Source organism: Magnolia sinica, chromosome 3, assembly GCF_029962835.1.
Source record: "Magnolia sinica isolate HGM2019 chromosome 3, MsV1, whole genome shotgun sequence".
NCBI lineage: Eukaryota > Viridiplantae > Streptophyta > Magnoliopsida > Magnoliales > Magnoliaceae > Magnolia > Magnolia sinica.
The window spans coordinates 111154306-111180756 of record NC_080575.1 but is presented as its reverse complement, the minus strand read 5'-3'; the positions used below and the strand labels follow the sequence as shown (position 1 = coordinate 111180756).

General features: G+C 43.4%; 1 protein-coding gene across 1 annotated transcript; it reads left to right on the top strand.

The window, feature by feature from the left end:
* Positions 1-22751: 22751 nt before the first annotated feature.
* LOC131240713 (fatty acid hydroperoxide lyase, chloroplastic) lies at positions 22752-25022 on the top strand. The gene has a single exon (XM_058239134.1). It carries the CDS (start codon positions 22871-22873, stop codon positions 24281-24283), a length of 1413 nt encoding a protein of 470 aa, XP_058095117.1. The 5' UTR covers positions 22752-22870; the 3' UTR covers positions 24284-25022.
* Positions 25023-26451: the final 1429 nt, after the last annotated feature.

Here is a 26451-nt window from a genome sequence, read left to right as displayed (position 1 = left end):
ATTTTTTAGACTCAAATATTGCATAATTTTGCCCATTTACATCTTGGTTTTATGAACATGAATCAGCTTAATGTTCTAATTTACTCATGTATGTGTTGCAAGGTGAATTTAAGAGCTTGTATTGAAAAATGGTGCTAAAAAGCATGAATTTGATGCTAAAAAATCACCAAGGCAAGGGATGGATCTTAGGAGACCAAGATTGAAGAATTCACATGTTAAAGATCCAAGAAAATCAAGTGAGGAAAGAAGAGAATCGAAGATTTGAAGTGAAGAATCCTGAAATCGTCCTAAAAAAGTTTATTCTAAATTTATGAAGTTTATTTTGGAAAACAACGCAGCAAGAAGTCTGTTTTAAATGAACTATGCAGCGAGAAGTCTATTTTGGAAAAATACGTATATTTTAGACGGTTTCTAGGATTTTTCAATTTTATACGAAAATTGGAGTTCCCTACTTATAAATAAGGCTTCCTAGGGCATTCTTAAGCATTATTCAAGGTATCCCAAAGCAAAATTGGGTTTTTAAAGATTTTTAGTTTTATTAAAGCTTTGTAAGTTGTTTTTTTTAGATCTTTTTTATTTGCAATTTTTTCTTTATTTCTTGTTGTTTTTTATTTCTGCAATTTAATTATATTTTTCTAAGTTCCCTCTAGCCCAAGCTAGAAGGGAAGCACATGGGTTTAATATTTCTTTAAGATTATGATGATTAATTGTTTTAATGATGAGAAGAATAGTGTATGCATGTTATCTATTATTTAGGTTTTATTTTTTTATCCTCTTGTGAGATCCATATGTTTCCATCATATGAGATCCACATTGATGGATAGACTTACCTTAGATCAATCAGATTTCCTAGATAGGAGATGTTTTCAACCTATTATATTTCTTTGATATTCATTATCCTATATATATTGAATACTTAAAATCACTGGCGCTTGAGAATATATGTCAATGGTGCAAATCCATTATTTTCTAATCTTTCATATCATTTATTAAAATATTTAAACTGTTTTATTTTTCGATTAGGCTAAGCATAGTGCTCAGATCCTAGTTGTGTTTCCAAGTCACCATGATTTTGGAACATTAACCTATGTGTGGAACTTTGAAGCTTGGGTGTTATTTTATTCAGTTGAATTACATCCATTCGAAAATCTCAAAATTAAATCATCAGATTTATTTTTTTTACTTAGTTTGTTTTGCATTTGATTTTTTTCTTCTCACAATTCATCTCCCTGTGGGATCGACCCTGTATTCACGGGATACTACTTACGAACCTCTGCACTTGGAGGCAAGCAATCAAACATCTGGAATCCTTCAAAGCCTATATGGAGCTTTATAGTGCCTCCAACCCTATGATCTACAAGGCGTTCTCTGTAATGCTAATTGGAGCTGCTCGGAAGTGGTGTATGCACTTAGAGCCAAAATTCATTGGTTCATTTACACAACTCAGCAAGGCGTTTGCTACCCAATTCATTGGAAGAAAGACATAAGGAAACCTTTGACCCACCTCCTTATAACAAAACAGAGGGAGGATGAACTCCTGAAAGATTATGTCGTTCAATTAAACACTCAAGATGTCCAAGTAGATGGCTATTCTGGCCAGGTCAGTCTCATAGCCATGATGGTTGGTCTCAAGTGAGGGAAGTTCCTTTTTTCGATTGGAAAGAATCCCCCGACAACTTTTGTCGATCTCCTAAACTGAGAGTAAAAATATTTTAATGCTGATGAGTTATTCAGCGTGCGCAAAACTACTCAAGGTGATAACAGCTCGGCAAGAGACATGAAAAGAAAGGAAGGGAGGGAGGCACCCAGTGTAAGCTCCAAAAGGAGAAAGGAGAAAAACCAAAGTAGTGTCTCTCGATCTAGCCGGTCCTCAGAGAGCATGTTTCGCAGATATACCCCATTGACTACCGCATTAGAACAAGTACTCATAAAAGTCATAAACAAGAGTATTATAAAGTGGCCAAGTAAGATGAGGGTTGAATCGGAAAGAGCGATAAGGAAAAATATTGTCATTTTCACCGGGATTATGATCATAATATGGCTGAATGTTTCAACCTTAAGGAGGAGAACGAATCCGTCGTCCGGAGGGGATACTTGTACGAGTTTGTCGACAAAGGCAGAGATGATCGACCAGCTAGGCAGCAGGAACGATGTGATGAGCAGACAGACAATGAAGCAATATGAGAAATATGCACCATCTTTAGAAGACCCACTGGGGGTGAAGATTCAAATCATGCACGTCGAGCCCATGTGTGGAATGTGAATGGTATTGGAGAAGAGCATCAGGAAAACCTTGCCGGGTGACTTAGAAAGGAACCCAGGATGGACTCATGCAACGTCACCTTCACTTAAGAAGATGCATGAGGGATTCAACATCCCCATGAGGACGCATTAGTGGTCGCCATGACCATTGCAAAGCATGTAGTACATCGGATATTGGTCGACATTAGACGCTAGGTGGACATTTTATTTGCAACCACCTTCGATAATAGGGGAATTGGAAGGTTAAGATTGTAACATGTGGGAATCCCTTTGCTCGACTTTGCAGGAAAAAGGTTACCTCAAAAGGAAGTGTTCTTCTGCTAGTAATAGCTGGAGAGGGTACTAATTAAATCACCACCATGGTCGACTTTTTGGTGGTAGACTGCCCTTCAATGTACAACATGACCTTAGGTAGGCCATCCTTAAACGTCATGCGAGTTGTATCTCAACCTACCACCTCATTATGAAATTTCTAAACAAGCATGGAACCGGCAAAGTCTAGGGCAACCAACACAAAGTTCGGTAATATTATTCAACAGCTCTTCGATGGAGGGCACGTCGGCAACAACCAATGCAAATCACCACTTTGGATTCTTTAGAAGATACCGTCAAGAGAAGATTGCCAATAGAGGATCTCATTGCGATATAACTCTCTAAGGTCGACCCATCCTACACCGTCCAGGTCAAGTCACTACTCAAACCACAACTGCAGGAAGAGATAGCTGACCTGTTGAAACAACATGCCGATGTGTTTGCCTGGTCACACCAGGATATGCCTAAAATTCTCCCCAGAAGACCCAAAAAAAAAAAAAAAAAAAAATTGGAGAGGACATTAGGAGGAAAAGATCGAAGAGAATGGAAAAAAAAGGACCAGGTGTACCAAAAAGTATAGATATCTCCGGATGGTATGCTGAAGGAGAGCTCGCAAAATAAAGGAAAGAAAGAATGACCAGGACAACAAACCTCAGGCTTCGTAGAAACCAGTTGATAAACAGCAAGGGGGAAAGGCAATAGTTATGTAGTTCATGTGACAATGCATTTATTGCTGACCAAAGCCACATAGGCTCGAGGAGACGCTTCGACTAATGTGCCCCTCCACGTAGTGACATGGGGTTAGCCCTGACAAGACCATGATGACTCGAGTGACAGTTGTCCCTTGGTGATCTGTCCCGGGGCTGAATGGTGCTTGTTAATTAATGACATCCCTTCGTACCTCATAGTTGCCATCATATATTTTTCAAATCCTGCGCAAGTGCCGCCTTTTTCTATTCTCGCCCTCATTATTAGACAACAAATTTGAGTTCGACTTGAAATTTCATGCAAAAAGATCGAGCTACCTAGGGTTTGAAATTCAGTTACCGCGCTTCCAGAGCAGTTTAGGCTCCTACTCCTCAAGCTCGTGCACAATGAGCTCGGAAGTGGGAGGCAACTGTTGTGGGAAAAATCGAACTGGCCTAATGTACGGGAAATGCAACCAATCATAGAAGGAGTACCTTAAATCTGGGTCGATTATAATGCCAGGACGAATTTCTTGGGCCGATAAGGCACCAACAGTGAGATAAGCCATTAGCTGACCTTGAACTGAGCTACCTAAGGGCAAAGCTCAGTAACAGGAATCACCTCCTGAGCTGACTAGATCGACAACAACCAGAGAGAGACGGGAAACCTAGAGAGAATTCCACTTTGAACTAAGAAAAAAAGATATGGCGCGATTCTATCTAAAGATCACGCCAATTGAGGTGGGATAGACGATACTTTCGGAAGAAGATTCTCATCCAAATAAGGACCCACTAGCAAATCAAACATATCCCACCAAAATATATAAATCTTAAAGCCGCCTAAAAATCCTATAAGTACACCCACTGCAATTAGAGAAAGGTAAGCATCAAAAACCCTAACTCAAGTCCCACTGCTCTCCTTAGTCTACTCATCTGACTTAGACATCGGAGGGTCCCTAGCTACAATCGGCACCACCGCTATCCTTTACATATTATTGATGCAGGTACCCGCGCGTCTGTAGGCAACTACACCAATCTACCTAGATTCGAGCAATAACAATGTGTACTTAACTCATTCTATTATATCATTATTCAGAGGTAAAAATAATATTCATTTTATATTAAAATTAAGTCCATACACAATCATTCACATAAAATGATTTTAGCACCACAATCCGTCCATTTTCAACATCCAAAACATTTAATCAGTATAAATTATGCACCATTCATCATTCAATACAACCTACCAATGAATACTTACTACAGATCTAGAACAATTTAATAAAATAAAACTAATCAAATGTTTAAAATCCCACAGCTAATACTACCATTCATTGTATATAAATCAAATCATTCTAACAAGTAAAATTCCAATTAAATCATCAGGAACGGTCCAATACGGCCAATCCCTCTTTTGATAGGTACAGTCACGTCTCACGTGGGTCATTCACCGTTTCAACCACAGCTTCTTATTCTTGTGCCAACTCATAAGCTAATTGCTTATATGTATGATTTTTCCATCAAAAAAATATAAGCTAATCAGACTTAGTGAGAAAACTCAGCATGGTTCATGCTTATTAAAATTAAGATAAAATAAAAATAGAGTATGCACAATGATATGAATACAAATGATATATGAATGCATCAGATGGGATAATCGTCAATCTACTTAGGTTAGATAATCGTCAACCCACATTCACCTATTGGGTAGGCTTTCACCATTTAGTAGGCATGGACATGACCCCCTTCTGGTAACAATTCTACTGGGATCGACGTTCTTTTAAGGGAGTCCCCTAAGATCAACAATATAATGTGTTTATATGATGGATGATGTATAGATGCATCATTTTTATAATTGCCCATAGATACTTGTCTTGATCAAAATATTCACATGTGAATTCAACATACAATTACCATAATTCATATAATTTGGCACAGGTTAGCATGTGATTTAGCATAACATACATTTATAGTAGTCAAATCAATAACATCGTAATACAACACTGTAAACAATGCATCAATCAATCAAACTATCATGAATAATATATTTTAATTCCAATGAACATGAGACACGATGTGATTATTCACCTGTATCTAGTAACAATGAATTCGCATAATAGTTAGATTGATTTGAGTTTAGAATACTTATTCATCATATAAATAAAGTTAGCATTTTATCCAACTTTGGCTGTCAACTTAAAAAAATGAGAGTTCTTCTTACTCGACGATCTATGGTCAAATTTAGGTATTTTGAACAAATCTATACCAGTCGATGATTCTCTCTAGATTAATTACAAGGGAGAGGCCCATTGGTTGCTTGATCTGACGCATAGATACATTGTTTAAGCCATTTTATAAGATTAACAGATTGTGAAGAATCTGATCATTGTAGACTACCAAATGATTAGTTCAATTAGATTTTATAGGATCTAATGTAATTGATCCCAACGATCGATTAAACCAATCTAATAAAGTCAATTTTCACAAAATTGGCACTTAACATGATTAACAAGTCATAATATACCTATCATATGATTCAGATCGATATGGCCAACCTACAAATTTGATCATCCAAATAATTGGGGTCCCACTATGATTTGGCCCTAGGATTTGGATGAACGATGTGGATCTCATCAAACACAACTGAGTGGCCTATTTTGATCCGCTCCACCAAGGAATATCATTACTTTCACAAAAAATCTGAGCATTCATTATTAAAGCTTTTAGATTTGATAGTACAATGGTCGTAAAATCAATCCAATCCATTCATTGGATTGTCTAATGAATTAAATCTCAAGTTTGTCAAAATTGATAATAACTAATATACTTTTCACATATGAATCTATAATCATACATAGAGAGAAATTCTCTATGCCAAAACCATAGACTAATTGTGCGGAGAATTGATCATCTCCATCCAAGCATGTACGGTGGTCTAGGACTAATCCAAACCGTCCATTGCACTCATCTGGCCATATATTACATCAATTAAAAAATATGAAGGAAGGAACATGCTAACCTGTACAAGATTCCCTATGATCTCTCTCTCCCCTTCTAGAAATTTTCTAAGTTGGCACACCTTTTTATTGTGTTTTGGTTGCAATAGAACTTCTCCTGCTATGAGGGAGGAAATGTCGGGAGGTTGAGAGCCGTAGAAAGGAGTCACAAAAATAGAAGGGAGTGAGATTAGGGATAGATAGGATTTTTTTTTTTTTAATATTTTTTTTAAAAAAAAAAGAAGTTAGGATTAGATTGGATACCAAAGATAGAGTTTTGTATAAGAGGAATAGATTGGGTATGAAATCTCTCTCTCTCTCTCAATTTCAAATTTAAAATTATTATTATATTTTTTTTTAAAAATTACCAATGTAACAATAATCGTGGGCCATTGTCTTCTTTTCAAAAAATCTAAGCCATCTACCATTTTCCTCATATAAATTTAGGAGCTAGGGCCAAAAACGATCCATATCCTAAGTTCATGTGGGCCACAAGGTAGGTAATAGAACATATTAAACCCAAGCCTTCCAAACCATCATGGTGCCACATAATTTTAGATCAGAGGCAAAAACTGATGTTATGAAGGACATTCTTAGACGGTTGAGAATGACATTTCAACATTTCGAAAGACTTGTAAATTTCAAAACTAGATCATTAATAGTTGCAATAGTGGTTAGCTATAGACCCACTTTTTCTTGTCATAGGATCCACATTTGCATACATTAGGGAGGATTTTGGGTCCACCCCCTAAATTGAGATGGGAAAAACAATGGGCGTTTTGGATTTGCAATAAGTATCAGGAAAGTGGGTCCATCAAAATTAAGGCGGCATTAAGAAGTGATGTCTTTGACTGTGTGGCTGTGGGTGGTGTTCCTCACAATGGGTCCATTGTGTTATTTGAAAATAAAATAAAAATCCAAGCTATTCACCGTTTCCTCACATAATTTTAGGGATTGGCCCAAAAAATGATCTAGATTGGAAGCTCAGGTGAGCTACACTGCAGGTAAGAGTGCATTGAACCCAGGCCCTTTAAACCATCATGGGCCCCAAACTATTTAGATCAGAGCTAAATAGCATGTGGTTTCATTTAGCAAGCTAGAAATAACATTTCGCATGGTTGAAAATGTCATTTCAATGGTTTGGATGGCCTCAAAATATCAAAATTAGACCATTAATAGTTTCAACGGTACTAAGACATACCCACATTTTTCTACCATGGGACCTGATTTTCATTGAATCTGCTTGGGTTTCAGCTACTCCCTAAAATATAAAAGATGCTGAAAATGGTATACGGTTAGAATTTAAGACAAGTATCACCGAGGCAGACTCCACCAAAATTATTGGTTGCATGAAAACGTCACTCCTCATACACGGTATACTTGTGTGTAGAGGTGTACTCGAGTCGAACCGAGTAGAGTTGGGCACACCTCATGTAAGACCCGTATCCTAGACCGTACTATTCCATAGGCTTCCGCAGTCTTCCCGGTCAAATTCCAGCAACCTTCGATCTTTATCCGACGTTTGCGTGCGATCCTAAGCCGAGTCCTGTCAACCCGAGTCAACTCAACCCGAGACTTACACCCTACCAACCGCGTCGTTGCCGCGGTTCCGATGCCGAGTCTCGCGCGCTGAGGCGATACCCATGCCAGGAGATATGGGCCCGCGTTCGGTTTGAGAAAAACACCGCGCGTTGCAAAACTCAAGAAAATCCCTACCGAATGTCACATCCATCAATCAATCAATCCCATCAAGGGTTAAGTACATATCAAGTACACATCACCTCACACCCATCCCCAAGCAACCCCTAAAGTCAAAAGTTCTTACACAAGCCCATACCCCTTTTTACACAATCTACCCCAAAGTCAACAAAGTTCTTACACCCATCACTCACCACATCCATCACCCATCTCTCTTTACAACCCTCTCTCTCATTTCTCAAAGCTCATTTCCAAGCAACCAAAACAACACACGTCCAAGCTTCCCAAACCTCCATGAGAGAGTTTTGTATGTGGCCCACTTCCTACACTCTCATCTCTCATCTCAACCATTAAAACCCCATCATCTTCCGTTGGAATCGAAGCTAAAGAGCAAAGGATGCCTAGGGAGCAAGAAGGAGACGGTGGGTGATCTTGAATCTCTATTTCTTTGTCTTTTTATGATGTAAGGGCCCGCTTATAATGGGACCCACCTTGATGTAGGCTTTGTATCAAAGAGGGGCCCATAGTGGCGGGGCCCCTCCATCCTCGCCGATCTCTCTCTCTCTCATGTATTGTGGACCCCACTATGATGTATGATCCACGCCGTCCCATCCGTAGGGCCCACCTTGCTGACCGTCTTTGGGTGGGCTTGGATGTAGGAGAAACACAAATATTAGAGTGATCTAATCAGGTGGGCCACGTCCATGTGGGACCCACCACGATGCTTGTGTTATATGCCCACTGTCCAACGTCTAGGGATGTTGGACGTGCACTATCAGTGAAGTGTGAACTGGACGGTGTGGGTGGCTAGCAGTGAGGTGTGTTTTGACAGTGGGTGTATTGACAGTGAAGTGTTAACTGGTAGTGGAGGTGCACTGATGGTGGGTGTGTACTGGCAATGGAGGTGTGCTAACGGTGAGTGTGTGCTGATGGTGGGGTCCATGAGACCCATCCATGCCGTCCATCCTTTTAGATGGGCCACACCATGGTGTATGTGCTTTATCCAGACCGTCCACCACCCTTGGACGGTGGGACCCACGTCCGTGTGGGGCCCTCCTTGACACACCCAAACTCATAGCTCCAGTGCTAGGCTGAGTGGAAGATACCTCTTTTCAATGCTAAGGTCCTGACATTGATTCCCTAGTGCGGTGACTAGCAGTGAAGTGTGTACGGCCGGTGGGGTCCATGGGACCCACCTACGCTGTCCATCCATTGGAGAGGGCCACGCCATCACATGTGTGTTGTGTCCACCGTCTATGGACGGTGGGACCCACCCCACATGTGGGGCTTCACCCTGATGTATGTGACCGTCCAGGCCCTGGACAGCCTGGACGTTAGATATGTTATATATATATATATATATTATATTATATTATATTATATTATATATATATTATATATTTTTTTATATACCTATTGTGGTGGGTCCTACGTGGGACCAACCTCTCTTTTAAATGTAGAAAAGCTGCATGTTCAGCAACTGATTTTTTATATATATTAAATATATATATATATATATATATATATATATATATATATATATATATATATATATATATATATATAAAGAGAACATTAGGCACTACATTAGTTAAACAACGTGAGGTGGCTATTAAGAGTACTATGTGAGCCCTGCATTTTATATATATTATATATATATATATATATATATATATATATATAAATATATATATATATATATATATATATATATATATATATATATATATATATATATGTTGGTGGGGTCCGTGGGACCCACCTCTCCCTTTGTAAGGTAGCAATGCTGCACGTGTAGCGGCTATATAGCTGCTCTCTGGATGTCAGCAGCCCGCAGGCCCACCTTTGATGTATATTTTGTATCCCACGCTGTCCATCTGATGGTGGGACCCACTCCATATGTATGTGCTCCATCCCTGTGGTGTGGGTCCTGATGATGTATGTGCTTTTTCTACACCGTCCACTGTTTGGACGATGGGGCCCACCATGATGCATGTGTTGTATCCATGCCATCCAACCATTTGTAAGATCATTTTACAGCATGGGAAAATGGGTGAGTCTGATCTAAAGTTCAAGTGGACCCCACCATTTAAATAATGGACTGTGACACCCACCGTTCAACTTCTAAAGGCCATGGTAGTTCCAATTAAGGTGATATTGTTTTCACTTCATTTACCTCTATGTTAACTTATGATTAGGTCGGGTCTCAAAAATACATAAGGGTGGGCCTGATTTGATACACATTTGGCCCATTGGTGCGACCCATTTGATTCGGCCCATTTCAATTAGCCCATTTGATCGACCCATTTGATCGGCCCATATGATGTATATGAAGCTCGATGCGATGTATGCAAGGCCCAATGAGATGTATGTGTGGCCGTTACATTGTGTATGAATTCCTTATGTAGGCCACTCCTTGGAAGCAATGTTGGTTAGATGTCCACATTGAGGGGCAATGATGGTTAGATGTCCTCATTGTGGCATTCCCTTAGGCTTTGTTAGGCTCATTCTCTTCATGGGTTAACCCAAATAAGTGGGCCCCACTCGCCGTATGTGATTAACCGATTCCGATTTTCGATTCTAATTAATAATTTTGATTATGAGTATGTGGCAATATAGCATCATGATACATGTTCATACGCATCATCATGCTTGTGATGAGATGAGTGATTGATCATAGCACATGCCTTCGAGCAAATTGTTATGGGCTCCCTGATAGGCGGAGTTACCCTACATGAGCGCGTGATATACCCATGTTTGCTGTATAACTGAATTGCGTGATTCATGCATCTTACATTACGTGACATGGTTACTGTACGCCCTAGCGACATCGGGGCCGTAGCCTCCACAGGCGTATCGTGGTTGGTTTGATTGGATACCAAAAATCTTGTTCTACATGGGGTGCTATAGATATCCCTGGGTGAAAGTCCATAAACCCTTATGGTACCAGGAGGTTGCTCCAACGTTTAGACCGAGTGGGTGCGTGAGTGTCGAGTGCCGATTACCAGAAGGCTACGCTTTCTAATGTGTCGTGGTCGGTTGGAAGGGGGTGCAGCCTTACCCGCCCGAGAGGAGGGGGCAAAGCTAGGGTGAGTTTGACCAGCTCGAGGAATGGGTCCGCTATTGACGAGCCGACCCCGATATTGTCAGGCGGATAGCAAGGTCTCTTCCACTCGCCTTATTGCGTGCAATGAGACGACAATCTGGTTTGGAGTGTACTAGACCCCGATGATATTCCAGAATTGAGCTGTATTGGTATGTGGACTTAGATGGGGATTCGTATGCTTGAGTTGATCTAGCATCGCATGGCCTTGGTACGACCGACATTATTCATGCCTTGCATCGCACAGCCTTGGTACGGCTAATGATATTCATAGATTCATCAGCATATTACGCATTACTCTGATACTGCATAACTTATATTACTACCTTGCGCACACACTTTCACCACCCTGGAAGCTTTCTATAAGTTTATAAATGACCATTGCGTGCAAGTGACGTTGGACCACAGCAACGCTGAGGCAGGAGCACATAACAGATCTTCTTGGAGCTTTTTGTCCATTATCATTGTATTTCCCTTTATACTCATTGTACTTGTAAAGTTTTTTATCATAGTTGAAATGTGATGGAGTTTTTGGTTGTTGTTTGTGGGTTATGCCTTTGGTTATGCTTATTACTAATCCAACTGATGTTGAAAATCCTCCTCGTAGCATCCCAACTTCGGAACCTGGCGAATGGGCGCTAGGAGTCGAGAATGGGGTACTATGGAGGCTGTAGGCGCCAGATTCGGCGATCGGGAATTTTGTGAGCCCGGTTTTTGAGTTCGCGGCGTGACACCTCAACTCAGCTCAGTCACTTGTTGACCCAGCTCGAACTTGGCTCAATCCTCGAGCCTGACTGGCCAGCACGGCTCTATTCGGTCAGCAGCTTGGCCAATTCGATCTAAGATGGCTTGTGCAAAATTTTCACGAACACACGAATCCACACCGGTAGTGGTTTCAAGGTATTTCATCAAACACCTTCTGAGGGTAATTTTGTCTGTTAATGCAAAAATCTGGCCCACCCTCTTTAGACCTTCGAGCACCTACACAGGAAGAAGACAAAGGAGACCCTGGCTAGAGCAGGGGACCCTCCGATACCAAAGTCAGGTTAGGAATCTGGGTCTTATAGTATTGAGGGGGTTTGGGAGAGAGTTTTGCGTACCTTTTACCCTTGGAGTCTCTCTTATTTATAGGACAAGGAGGTCCCACTGTGCAGGGATCCTCTTCCAAATATCTCGGAGATTTGATTTAATTACAATCTGTTTACGGATTCTTCCTAATCCCGAGATTTTCGGGATCGGGAATCCTTTAACAAGATTTTCGGGATGGTGTTTATACTTACACCGTCTCTTCCTTGCTCAGCTCGGCCTTAATCGACTCTAATGAAAGATGAGTTTAGACTAGCTACAAGGATAAGACTTTTTGCCTTCTGTCGGACGATATAGAGTTGGCCGTAACCGATACTTCTTCTCACTCCAATAGCCGACACTACAACCAAACTAATATGACTCAGTTTTATGGTCAGTCAAGTAACTTCTAGCATTTGGGTCTTAATCGGCTCTTTTTGACGTTGCTGCCTCGTTAACCGAGTCAACTTTATGTATCTTATATATTTTACCTATGGCTCTTGACTCTTTAAGTCTCAGTCAGATTTCATTTCCTACAAATCCGAGCTAAGTCTCTCTTTTAGTCTTCGTCTTGTCTCGATCCAACCCGTTGCCTCAGACGTTCTGTCAGTATCAGTAGAGTTGGTCCATTCCATAACCGGGTCTCCGGACTTATCATATTTTCCCCCAACAGTAAGCCCCCTTACTCCTTGTGTTAGTTATGTCAACACCAAGGAGTAATGAGTTTTTACGTCGGTGTGCACTGGAGACCGAGGTTATGATGGAGCACTTAATGCTTCTTGTGTCGTCCTCAATGTACGTCAGTTCGTTGCTCGAGGTTGCACGTGTGGACAGCCGTCGAAACGCCTTGCCCGCTTATGAACGTTGGACGCGTGGTGAGGTTGTTACTTGCGTCAGTCGACATGCGCCACATGTCGGGTGGGGGAGTCGAAACAGGCGTCGATTCGACTCCTCCTTAAATGCCTCTGCCACGTGGCAGGGCTATAAAAGGAGGAGCGGGATTCATTTTCCCATTTTCGCGCGTCCTTCTTCCTTTTTTCTTTTTCTCCTCCTCTTTCGCTTCCTCCCCTGCCCGTCTTCATTGTTCTTGCGTTTCGCCATTTTCTCCACTGTCTTCATCTTTCTTTTTCCTTTTGCTTCCCCGTCTGTGTATTTTTCGCCTCTCCGCTGAGTTTTCTCTCCCTCCCTTTCCTTTTTAATCTTAATGGCAATACATTCTTCAAGTCCCCAGGAGGGGATTTCCAGTGATGAGGACGAATCGAAACATCTTTGGAATGTCTCAGAATCGCCCTCATTGCTGATGGAGATGGTGATTGGTGTCAATGAAGCTTTCCAGTTCTTCGAAAGAGTGTCTGGGACTTCAGCGGTACGTCCTGCTTCGGCAGGTCCTTCTGGCGAAGGAGTGTCTCTAGTGACTGCCCCAGGCAGACCTAAACTTATTTTCCTGGGGATGAACTGAAAGAAGAGGATGATGAGTTTGAGGAAACCACTAAGTTGGTTCCTCTTAGGAGGTCGGTACGGGCAGTTGAATCTGCAGACGAAGAAGGGGAGGCTGCCAAGGGAGGTATGCTGGAGATGAGCAGAAGGGTCCGGTCCCCTCGATTTTAACTAAGGCAAACTTGGACAGAATTTGAGTCGGGTACCATATCCCTGAGTCAGTAATTCTTCGTTTTCCCCTCCCGAGTGAATTACCCAACCATCCTCCTCCTGGGATGGTCATGATTTTCCAAGTCGCCATGCAATGTGGCTTGCATCTGCCCCTTCAACCCGTTGTTCGGGATTTTCTTTCCCGACTCCGAATTACTCCCAGGCAGATAGTTCCAAATGGGTGGAAGAACTTGTTTGGATGTTCAGTGTTGTGGGCTGAGGCAGAGTAGCCCCCACTGACAATTGACGAGTTCCTCTATCTGTACCAAGTACGGCCAAACCCTCAGCAGCCCGGCTAGTACTTTTTAAGCGCTTGGCAGAATAAGGGCAGCTCTTTGATAACCGACCCTCCTACCTCTAACAAGTACTGGAGAGAGAGGTGGTTTTGGGTGTGCGGTCATTGGGAGACTGCCAAGCCTGGGCTCTTCGAACCTCACGTTCCTCGAGCATTCTCTAAAGCAGGTGACTCGGTGTGTCCTTTCTTTGTCTTTTCTTGCTATGATATTTCTGAGTCTGACTGTATGTATTCTGTAGAGACTTCCAAGAAAAGACCGAAGCTAGAAGCCAATGCTCTAGCTCGAATCAAGGATTTGAAGGCGATAAGTCCGGAGGATCGGTCTTGGAAGAATCTTCTTCAGTTAGAGCGTCTTCTTCTCTCGGGCCTAGACTCGATCGTGACAGGTATCCTCTGGTTATTCTGATGCATTCTCCTTAGATTTTATTCTAACCCTGTGTTTTTTCTAATACAGAGATGGCTGAAGCTCGGCTCCTTCTGAAACCAGCTTCCAAGATGAAGGCTCCTCCGAGGTCAGCGCTTCTGTCGGAGACTCGGCCTTCGAAGAAGCCGAAGATAGCTCCAAAGGCTAGGGAGTCATCTGCCACAGTCGCCTCTACCGACTGTTGTCGTACTCTTTGACCCAGAGGAGAGGGCGGAAGAGGTGGACACGGTTCCTGCTGAGTCTCAAGTGGCTCCTAAGCCAAGACCCGTTGCAGAGCGGGTCTCGGAACTGAAAGGGGAGACCTCAGGGGGGGAGATGACTTAATAGGAGCCTTCTCCCCTTTTGCGAGATGTGTCGGCCATGATCCCATGGGCCATCTCTCATGGGGGGAAGGATTATACTGGCCTCTGCAGCTCCCCTTCGAGGCGGGTTCTTGCTCACGCGGCGAAGGTGCTGCTTGAGGTAAGATCTTTAATCTCTGTCATCTTAAGTGGTTTCCCTTTTGTCTCGGCGATTTAGTTCTGACCTCAAGTTTTCTTTTTGCAGTTTGCCCCTTGCGTACTTAGGGCAAGCTTGGAGTTTGCTGATACTGAGAAACGAGTTGCGGAGTTGGAGACGTAGCTCGAAGGCACTCTGACTCAGGCCGGCATACTGTCGGGCGACTTGGGTCTTTACAAAAAAGTTGCTGAGGATGTCAAGGCCGAGTGTGCTCACGTAGCCTTGCTGCTGAAAGAGGCTCAAGAGTAGAGTCGGCAACTTCGTATGGCTCATGCTCCTTGCGAAGATAGGCTGAAGCGAGTCAAGGCTGAGAGCGAGGCAGCCATTGAGCAGGCCAAAGATCAAGCCAGGCAGGCCAAAGACCAAGCCGTAAAGGCTTTCCTCAAGTCCCAAGAGTTTTCGAATGAGAGAGATCACTTGTATCAGAGTGGGTACACAGCTTGTATCCAGGTGATGAAGCAATCTTTTTCCAACCTTCATCTATCGGGATTCGATGATGATGCCGCTGGTTTCGAAGGTATAGAGGCCGAGGCTGCCGAATCTGCTAATGTTGCGGCTGGTATCGAGGTCGAGTTCGAGGCAACTCCAGAGGTTACTCCAACTGCTGGTAGCTGAGTCTGAACCACCTCCTGAGTTAGCTCTTGATGATCCTTAGAGCTTCATTTTTTGCACTCACACCAGCATCCCTTTTTTGGCACTCACACCAGCTCTTTAAGCTGATCAAGTTTCAGGGTAAGCTCGAGAGTATCTACAGTCAAGGAAGCTCGTATGTCACGGCCAACCTTTTCTTTTTTCCTTTAAGCCTTTTACTCTACCAATATGATGCTGAAGCAAGATGTAACTCGATGTAACAAATATACTGATGAATGAATATACTTGGTTTTCTTTTATTCATTTTGATTCAGTTTACATGCTTGTCATCTTTGAGTCTTCCCCAGCGTTTAACTAATCCAAGCTAAGGGTAGTAGATTTTTAGATGCTCGGCATTCCACGGATGAGGTAGCAATTGCCCGGTTAGGTCTTCCAATCGATACGTTCTAGGTCGGATGGTACTTGAGACAACATAGGGTCCTTCCCAATTGGGTCTGAGTGTGCCCACGCCAACTTCCTTAGTATTGAGGAACATTTTTCAGAGGACCATGTCCCCGACTCGAAAATGCCTGACCTTGACTCGGGCATTGTAAAACCAAGCTACTTGTTGCTGCCGAGTTACCATTCGTAGCCGAGCTCTTTCCCTTTGTTCATCCACTAGATCGAGCCTAAGGGCTAAGAGTTCTTCATTATCTTCTCCATTAAACGAAATGACTCGGGCTGAAGGTAACTCGGTCTCGACTGGAGTGACAACTTCCGAGTCATAAGCAAAGGAGAAAGGAGTTTCTCTTGTAGTTGTTCAAGCCGTGGTTCGGTATGCCCATAATATTTTAAGGAGTTCTTCAGCACATGCTCCTTTGGCTCGGTCGAGCTTGGTTTGGAGATGCTGTTTAATGATCTTATTAACCGCCTCAACCTGTCCATTCGTTTGAGGATGATGGGGCGATGAATACACATTTCTGATCCCGAGATTATCACACATATCTTGATAGCTCTTATTGCCAAACTGCTTCCCGTTGTCAGAAATAATGATCCGAGGTATCCCGAACCAGCAAACAATATTTTTCCATACAAAGTCCGTGATCTTTTGTTCGGTTATCTTCGCTAATGGCTCTGCCTCGGCCCACTTTTTGAAGTAGTCCACTGCTACAACAGCAAACTTGGTCTGGCCTTTTCCCACAGGAAGTGGTCCAATAATGTCAATTTTTCATTGCGTAAAGGGCCAAGGACCGGTCATAAGAGTTAACTCCTCTGGGGGTTGCCTGGGAATGGCCGCGAACCGTTGGCATTTGTTGCATCTTTGGACGAGCTTACGAGCGTCATGTTGGATGGTCGGCCAGTAATATCCTTGACGCAAGACCTTGTGTGCGAGCGATCACCCTCCTGAGTGGTTTCCACATATCCCCTCGTGGATCTCTCACAGTACGGAATCGGCTTCGTCAAGATTTAAACATCGTAGCAATGGAGTATAATAACCCTTTTTATATAACGTCCTGTTAAGTATGGTATAGCGGGAAGCTCGGATCTTCAATTGTCGAGCCTCGGCATGATCTTCAGACAACTCTCCATTGTCGAGATATCGGACAATCGGATCGAGCCAGGTAGATTCTGAATCAATTGTGTGTACGGTTGGGCTAACCGGGTCAGTGATACTCGGCTTAGCAATGTATTCGATTAGAACGGACTTGGGTATGTCGTCTTTGTCAGCAGAGGCAAGCTTTGCTACTAGATCGGCTTTTGCATTTTTCGTCCGAGGGATCCGAGTGACGACACGAAGCTGAAAGCCACCGATCAATTCTTTGGCTCTCTCCACGTATGCTTTCAGTTGTTCTTTCTGTGTTTGATACATGCTGATAACTTGATTGACAACTAGCTGCGAATCGCTGAAGACGTTGAGATGCGTAACGCCCAAATTGGCCGTAAGTCGGAGGCCAAACAATAAAGCTTCATATTCTGTTGTATTATTTAAGGCTTGAAATCCAAGTCTTAAGACATACTGCATGTAGGTCTGATCGAAAATTTTCAGGACGACGCCTGCCTCACTTGCCTTAAAGTTGGAGGAGCCATTGATATACAGCTTTCAGGGGATTGGGACGAGTTCCGACTAGGGAGAAACGTTCGTCGATTTATCAGTAGGCTCGGTAGCATGCTTAGTCATTGGATCAGCTTATGGTGTCACTTCAGCCATGAAGTCAGCCACAGCTTGCCCTTTGATTGCTACTCTCGGCTTATACTGAATGTCGAATTTGCTGAGTTCAATCGCCTACTTCGTAAGTCGGCCGGATGCTTCCGGTTTCTGTAGAATCTAACGCAGTGGTAGGTCGGTCATAACGACAATGGTATGAGATTGAAAGTATAGTCAAAGTCGTCGCGATGAGACTACCAGGACTAAGGTCACTTTTTTCAGGAGTAGACACCTTGTCTCTGTCGGTAATAGTATTTTGCTGACGTAATAGACCGACAGTTGCTTTCCTTCGTGTTCCCGTATCAGAGCTGAGCTAACTACTGCCTCGGACACTGCGAGATACAACAACAAAGTTTCCCCTGGCTGTGGTTTCAATAAGAGAGGTGGAGATCCGAGATAAGATTTCAGTTGCTGGAACGCAGCCTCGCACTCTTCCGTCCAATCCACCGTTGGCCGTCCCTTCAGCTGTTTGAAGAATGAGAGACATTTGTTGGTAGTTCGGGAAAGGAAGCGATTGAGTGCGGCTTCTCGTCCGGTCAACCTTTGTATGTCTTTGATTGTTTTCGGAGACTCCATGTCGAGCAACGCCTTGATCTTCTCCGGATTTACCTCAATCCCTCTTTGGCTAATCAGGAATCTGAGGAACTTTCCTGAGCTCACGCCAAAGGCACACTTGCTCGGATTCAACTTCATTTGAAACTTGCATAAGATCAGGAACATTTCTTCTAGGTCGGCTATATGATCGGTTGTGTGTATACTTTTGACGAGCATGTCGTCAATGTATACTTCCATGGTTCGGCCGATTTACCAAGTAAATATTTTGTCACTAATCTTTGTTAAGTTGCCCCAGCATTTTTCAAACCAAACGGCATCACTTGGTAATAATAAAGACCTTTGTCAGTGACAAAGGTAGTCTTAGATTTATTAGATTGATGCATTACAATTTGATTACATCCTGAATAAGCATCCATAAAACTAAGAAGTTCGCGCCCCGCAGTGCTATCCACCAACTGATCGATCATCGGAAAAGGAAAACTGTCCTTTGGGCAGGCTTTGTTTAGGTCGGTATAATCAAAACAGACTTGTCATTTCCTATTGGCTTTCTTCACAAGTACGACATTAGCTACCCAGTTTGGGTAGTATATCTCTTCTATGAATTTGGCCTTGAGGAGCTTGCTGACCTCTTCTTCAATGATAGCGTACCTTTCAGGGCCGAGTAGGCGTCGCTTTTGTCAGATCGGCTGGTAGGTCGGATCGATATTGAGTCGATGAGTCATTAGTAGTGGGTCGATTCCTGGTATGTCTTCTTGGCTCCATGCAAATACATCAGCGTATCGTCGGAGCAGAGCTATCAAATTGTCTTTCAGGGTGGATCGCAAAGATGAGCCAACTTGCACCATTTTGGAGTCATCTATCTCGACCAAAGGTACCGAGATAAGGTCTTCCACCGGTTGTCCACGTTCGTGGGTTTCGACCCAAGGATCTAGTGACTCGATCATGGATATCTCAGCTAGAGCTTTTACAGCTGTTGCGTAACAACGTCTTGTGTCTTGCTGATCTCCTTTGACAACTCCTACTCCCGACTCAGTCGAAAATTTCATGGAGAGGCAGTATGCAGACACCACAACTTAGAGGAGACTCAGAGAAGGTCGGTCGAGTATAGCATTATAAACAGACGACTGATCGACTATCAGGAAGTCGACCATCACTGTTACCTGATGGGGAGGGTTTCCGACTGTAAGTGTCAGTGAAATGATTCCCTCTGGGAGTGTCTGTCCTCCTGAGAATTCGATCAATGGGGTAGGAACCGGCCGCAATGTCGATCGTTCAACACTCATTTTATCGAACGCCTAAGTGAACAGCACGTCCGCAGATGATCCTGTGTCGACAAGTATACGAAACACCTTATGGTTCGCGATGGTGAGAGTGATGACCAATGCATCATCGTGGGGGTGATGAATACCTCGAGTATCTTCATCGGTGAAAGAGATACAATATTTTTCTCTCTTCTTTTCTTTCGAAGGCCGAGCTATGATCAGGATCTCAGACTCGGGTCGACTAATGCTCCTGGCGTGATTTTTCCGAGTATTGTTTAAGTCGCCTCCACCTTTGGGACCACCGACGATAGTTCGGATTTCCTCTGTGGATCGGTTGTCACTCAGGCGTTCTTCGGCTGTCCCGGTTCTTTCAACGTGTTCTTTGAGTCGGCCGTCTCAGATGAGTCTTTCGATCTCTTCTTTCAGTTAAAAACAATCGCTTGTATTATGTCCATGATCGCGATGATAGTGGCAATACTTATCTTGTTTCGTCAGTTGGGATTGCTTCGAAGTTTATCTGGCCAGTTCATGAATCCTTCAGCCTTAATCTCCATCAACACCTACTCTTGGGGTTTATTAAACGGGGTGTATGTAGAAAACTTTCGATCAGGTCGCTTACCCGACTTACGTTCATCGCGCGTTTGGTCATCCTTACGCTTCTTCCCTTTGGCCGAGTCAACTTCCTTTTTGGCTAACTCTTTGGCTGAAGCTTTTACGTTTTGGACGGCCTCACATATAATTCGTGTTTCTTCAGCATCCACGTACTTATCCGAACGAGTCATAAACTCGACCAGAGTCATAGGCGGATTCTTATCCAGGGATGCCAGAAACGGTTTATCCCTAACGCCTTGCATAATTGAATTGAGTGCTGTCTCTTCTGAATATTTTTGGACTTGGAGCGACTCAAAATTGAAATGCTTGATGTAGTCTTTTAGTAGCTCTCCCTCCTTCTGAACTATGTTGTTTGGATGTGCAGGGGGCTTCAACTTCTTTTTCCCACCAATGAAGTTGGTAAGGAACACATCACTGAGCTCCGCAAATAAGCTAATGGACTTTGGTTTCAGCTGTTTGAACCAAAGTCGAGCTACGTCGGCTAAGGTGAGGGAGAAAGCTCGGCACATCACGGCATCCGAGGCATCGTGCAATTCCATGTATGTTCGAAAGCATTCGATGTGTTCAGTTGGGTCGATTTTACCGGTGAAAGGTGTAATCTGTGGAAGACAAAACCATTCCGATAACCAAGCCTGCATTACTTCCTTCACAAACGGGGATGTCTTTGTTTCGGCTTTATGTCCGCAATCTCTTCCCGTACTTCTTTCCTTAAGTCCTAGAGGTCGGCTTTCCAGGGCTCATCACTTTCTGTCATCCCTTCAATAGGAGGCCGGCTACGCCTCCGCTGATCTATCTCATGTCCGAGATTAATGGGGGGCAGCACAACAATCGTGGAATGAGCGAGCGCTGGCTTGGACAAACCATGGAGCTGACTTCGCTGAGGGACCGATCGCGGAGCGATAGGCTCAGAGTCGGCTACTTGCTGTGGGACATTCGTTATCTGACCATAGGGTTGAACTTGCTACCGATGTATCTGCTCCGACATTTGTTTCATGACGTTTATGATGGATCTGAGTTCCTGGACCTCTTTATCCAATCGCTCATTGTCTCGGTTCCACTAGGTATTTCTTGTCGCAGCAGAGGCCGCCGGACGAGCAGCAAAATCTTGGCGATTGTCAAGTTAATTCTGAGTTCCTTGGGCTACGCTCGCACCCGGCGGTCCAGTGACAGCGGCCTCATTTAGCTCATCTTGGACCGTTCTTCTAATTATCACCATTATAACGTGTTCACAGTTTCTGGGTAGAGCATGAAAAATAACTTTTTGTACAGATTCTCACAGACGGCGCCAAACTGTTAATGCAAAAATCTGGTCCACCCTCTTTAGACCTTCGAGTACCTGCACAGGAAGAAGACAAAGGAGACCCTGGCTAAATCAGGGGACCTTCCGATGCCAAAGTCCGGCTAGGAATCTGGGTCTTATAGTATTGAGGGGGTTTGGGAGAGAGTTTTTGCGTAACCTTTACCCTTAGAATCTCTCCTATTTATAGGACTAGGAGGTCCCATCGTGCAGGGATCCTCTTCCAAATATCTCAGAGATTTGATTTAATTACAATCTGTTTACGGATGCTTCCCGATCTCGAAAGATTTTCGGGATCGGGAATTCTTTTACAAGATTTTCGGGATGGTGTTTATACTTACACCGTCTCTTCCTTGCTCGGCTCGGCCTTAACCGACTCTAATGAAAGATGAGTCTAGACTGGCTACAAGGATAAGACTTTTTCTCTTCTGTCGGACGATATAGAGTCGGCCGTAACCGATACTCCTTCTTACTCCGATAGTTGACACTACAGCCAAACTAATATGACTCGGTTTTATGGTCGGTCAAGTAACTTCTAGCATTTGGGTCTTAATCGGTTCTATTTGACATTGCTGCCTCGTTAACCTAGTCAACTTTATGTGTCCTATATATTTTACCTATAGCTCCTGACTCTTTAAGTCTCAGTCGGATTTCATTTCCTACAAATCCGAGCTAAGTCTCTCCTTTAGGATTCGTCTAATCTCAGTTCAACCTGTTGCCTCGGACGTTTTGGCAGTATCAGTAGAGTTGGTCTATTCCATAACTGGGTCTCCAGACTTGTCATAATTTCCCCCAAGATTGTCAATACAAAAATGTTACAGTAAAAGTAGTTTACGGGAGACTCACGGTGAGCAGTACCGTCGACTAACGGTACAAACAAAAGACTGATATGAAGAAATTGATTAAAAGTAAGAAATTTTTTTGAACTTGTACCAAAACAGAGGTGGCTTATGGGAAAATCCCCTACCTAAAATTGTCACAGATAAAACACATACATAATGGTAATCCGTTGGATTCCGCCTATGTCTTTCAGACACGCATTTCATCTGGTAGCCTCACTATGAGGCAGATCTAAAACTTTTAAGTGGGCCACGGGGCAGTAACAGTAACTATGGAAATGCTTATATGTCGCCTAAATAGTCCATAAGGTTAGTACTTTCAGATCAACGGATAACACGAGCTGACGGAACGGATGACGGACTGATGTCACAGAAACCACGTGCAAAAGGTGCGGATAACCTATCGTACAACTCAAACGCCATGAATAAGAACAGCTAGGAGCTCGGATCTCGGCTCTTCATATATCATAGCAAAAGAGAAAGAAGAGCAGAGAGAGGGAAAAAAAACCAGAGAGAGAGAAAAACACCCACAACTAAGCTCCAATGTCGTCGACCACAACAGTTCTACCACTGAGAAACATCCCCGGCAGCTACGGCCTCCCGCTACTCGGATCCATAAAAGATCGGCTCGACTACTTCTGGTTCCAAGGATCCGACTCCTTCTTCCGCACCCGAAAGCTCAAATACAAGAGCACCGTCTTCCGCACAAACATGCCTCCCTCTTTCCCTTTCTTCTTCGATGTAAACCCCAAAGTCGTAGTCCTCACCGACAGTAAGTCCTTCGCAACCCTCTTCGACATCTCCACCGTCGAAAAGAAAGACGTCCTCGTCGGCGATTACATGCCCAGTGTTAATTACACAGGCAAGATGCGCGTCCTGGCCTACCTCGACCCCTCCGAGCCTAAACACTCGCTTGTAAAGAACTTCGCCATTGACGTACTGAAATCGAGCTCCAAGGTCTGGGTATCCGAGCTCTTCAGTAATCTTGATACAATGTGGTCCACCATCGAGAGCGATATCTCCAATAACGGAAGCTCCATCTTCCTTGTACCTCTTCAGAAGTGCCTCTTCAGGTTCCTAACCAAGAGCCTGATCGGAGCGGACCCCGCGGCCCGGCCCGAGATTGGAGACGGTGGTTTTGCCTTGTTAGACAAGTGGCTGGCTCTGCAGCTGCTCCCCACGATTAGTATCGGCGTCCTTCAGCCGCTGGAAGAGATCTTCCTCCATTCCTTTCAGTATCCGTTCGCGCTCGTGAGCGGAGACTATAAGAAGCTCTACCAATTCGTAGAAGCTGAAGGGAAAGAAGTTGTAGAGAAAGGAAGAAAAGATTATAATCTCACCACCGAAGAAGTCATCCACAATCTCCTATTTATACTGGGATTCAACGCGTTTGGAGGATTTACGATTTTCCTCCCAAAGCTGATCTCGACTATAGGAGGGGATAAAACAGGATTGCAGGCGAAGCTGCGAGAGGAAGTGAGGAAGAACAAAGAGCCTTTGGGGTTCGATGCGCTCCGGAGTTTGGAGCTGGTACAATCGACGGTGTACGAGGTGCTGCGGCTCAACCCACCGGTCGCGCTACAGTACGCACGGGCTCGGAAGGACTTCGTGCTGAGTTCGCATGACTCGGCGTACGAGATTCGGAAAGGGGAGTTGCTGTGCGGGTACCAGCCGCTGGCGATGAGAGACGAGATGGTGTTCGATCGACCAGACGAGTTTGTACCGGATCGGTTTACGGGGGAGAAGGGAAGGAAGCTGCTGGACTATCTGTTCTGGTCCAACGGACCGCAGACTGCGACGCCGGGCTCGAGTAACAAGCAGTGTGCGGCTAAGGATTATGTGGTGGCGACTGCGAGTCTGCTGGTTGCGTGGATTTTCACGCGGTACGACGAGTTTAAGTGCGATGATTCGTCCAGCGCGATTACCTCGGTCGTGAAGGCTGGAGAAGGTAAGTGATTGTGAATGTGAGGGGACGCGATTTTCTGTAACCCGTGGAAGCTATGTGGAGCTGGCCGTTAGGTTTGCATGATATCCAGTCCGTTCATAAGTTTTTCCAGCTAATTTTAGGGCATGGTCCCAAAAATAAGGTGGATACAAAAATATAATCAGCCACGCCACATGATAACAGTAGTGGTTGAAATCTCGCCATTAAAACCTTCATGGAGTCACTAAAGTTTTGGATCAGTGTGATAATTGTATTTCTATTCATCCATCCTGGTAGGAACAATCTTTTGAACGGTTGGATGCTATATAAACATCATGGTGAGCACATGAAAGTTTCAGTGACCGGCTTTGTTCAATCTCCACTGTTTACTGTGTGACCTGGCCCACTTGAGTTGAGATATGCTTATTTAAATGTCAGCTGATGGACGGAGTGGACAGCATATACAGACATTGCAGTAGGCTTTTTAGAGCTTCTACCTACACCTATGCACGGAGTAAAGGAAAAGTCGCGTCTAATGTGATATGTGTGTTTAATCTCCAACGCAAGATCATGAAATCTACCCATCCATTCGGTAGGCCTTGATCTAAAAAATCAGGCTAAGTCAACACCAATCCTTATTGTGGGCATTAGTGAGAGGGTTTAGGGTTTTAAATGGCATAGATTTTAATTTACCTTGTTTGCTTATATGTTCTTGATGGATCAGAGAGACTGCAGGAAAGATGATAAAGTATACTTGTTGGGTTATGATTATTCATGAGATCTATCTTTCATCGCTATTAAATGGTGACTCTTGCTGGGATAATTCTCGCCGAGGCATCATTTTTTTATTCATCTTGAAGATAGCAGGTAACCATGGGGCATAGGTGTAGCTAATGTGGTGGGAACGGCTTTATGTAAATGCAACCCAATCTCCTCCATCGGGTATACAAATGTGTTTTTGTGGTTGATCTCAGATAATAGGAAGATTTGAAACTCAAGTAGGCCACACCACAGAAAATAGTGTAAAATCATGCTTTTAAAATCTAAATTCATGTGTTATAGCCAACTTAATTTTTTTAAATAGAGTTAATTAATTTGGGTGAGTGCATTCATCTTAACAAGGGGCATCATGTGAGAACGCATCGGATGACATATAAACACCATGGTGGGCCCCACACACAAGTAATAATGGTTGTCACGTTCTCAAGTGTTTCCCATGTCGAGGTCTACATGAGTTTTGTATTGGCTCACATTTGGATTCCATAGCGATGAATATGAGGCAAAAAACCAGATGGAAGGGGTGAGTTTTCATGGTCGTTCCTCCCACGTAGCGCTCAGTTACCAAGTGGTACTCCTGCCCCTTACCTACCCGACCTAACAGCTTAGGCGAGTGGCTATCTGCTTTTCCCGTGACGCCAGTGTACCCAGCTGATCAGGAGAACAACGTGGATCATTGTGGAGCACAAGTTATCAGTAGGGAAGCCAGATTTTTTACTAGAAAGGGGGAAACAATGTCCTTTAATTAGATGCCATTTCTCAAAATTAGAGAGGTATGATCAGGTGCAAAATCAGAGCCTCTCGTGGAAAGATCCCCACCGGTTAGATGCCATTTGGCAAAATTGGAGAGGTATAATTCAGCGGACCATGCATTCACATATAGTGTAATGCCCTGATCAAGTAGGTACTCTATTTTCAATATTTTGGATATTACTTTTAACGTGAAAGTGTAATTTATTGACACCAATGTGTGATACTATGTTCATTCCTGAAGAAATAAACTAATCACGTGTATTAAGTTTATAATTAAAGTACTATAAGAACAAAATATTCAATTTAACCATTACAATTATCCAAAATCACAAATAAGAGTTCACTTAAATGGGGATTAAAAATACATGACCATGTTTCGTTTTATTGTGCAAATGTTCTAATCTAACCAATAAATGCATGTATGTTATGATAAACATGTTTCGGGAATATAATAAGGGTAGCTCAAACAATTCTATGATCAGGCACCCAATAACTCCTAGAGTCATTGGAACAATACATTCTAACCTTTAATATCAACCAAGCACCCAATGACAACCATGTAATAAAATGAGGGTCGTTCGAACGGTACTATGATCTTTAACCATCAACAAGGCACCCAATAACACTTGTATGCTATGTATGCATGTTTAACCTAGCCTCTATTAATTTG

Bases quoted from the DNA above. Each gene is read 5' to 3' on its own strand.
- LOC131240713 (XM_058239134.1), top strand. From the start codon at position 22,871: ATGTCGTCGACCACAACAGTTCTACCACTGAGAAACATCCCCGGCAGC.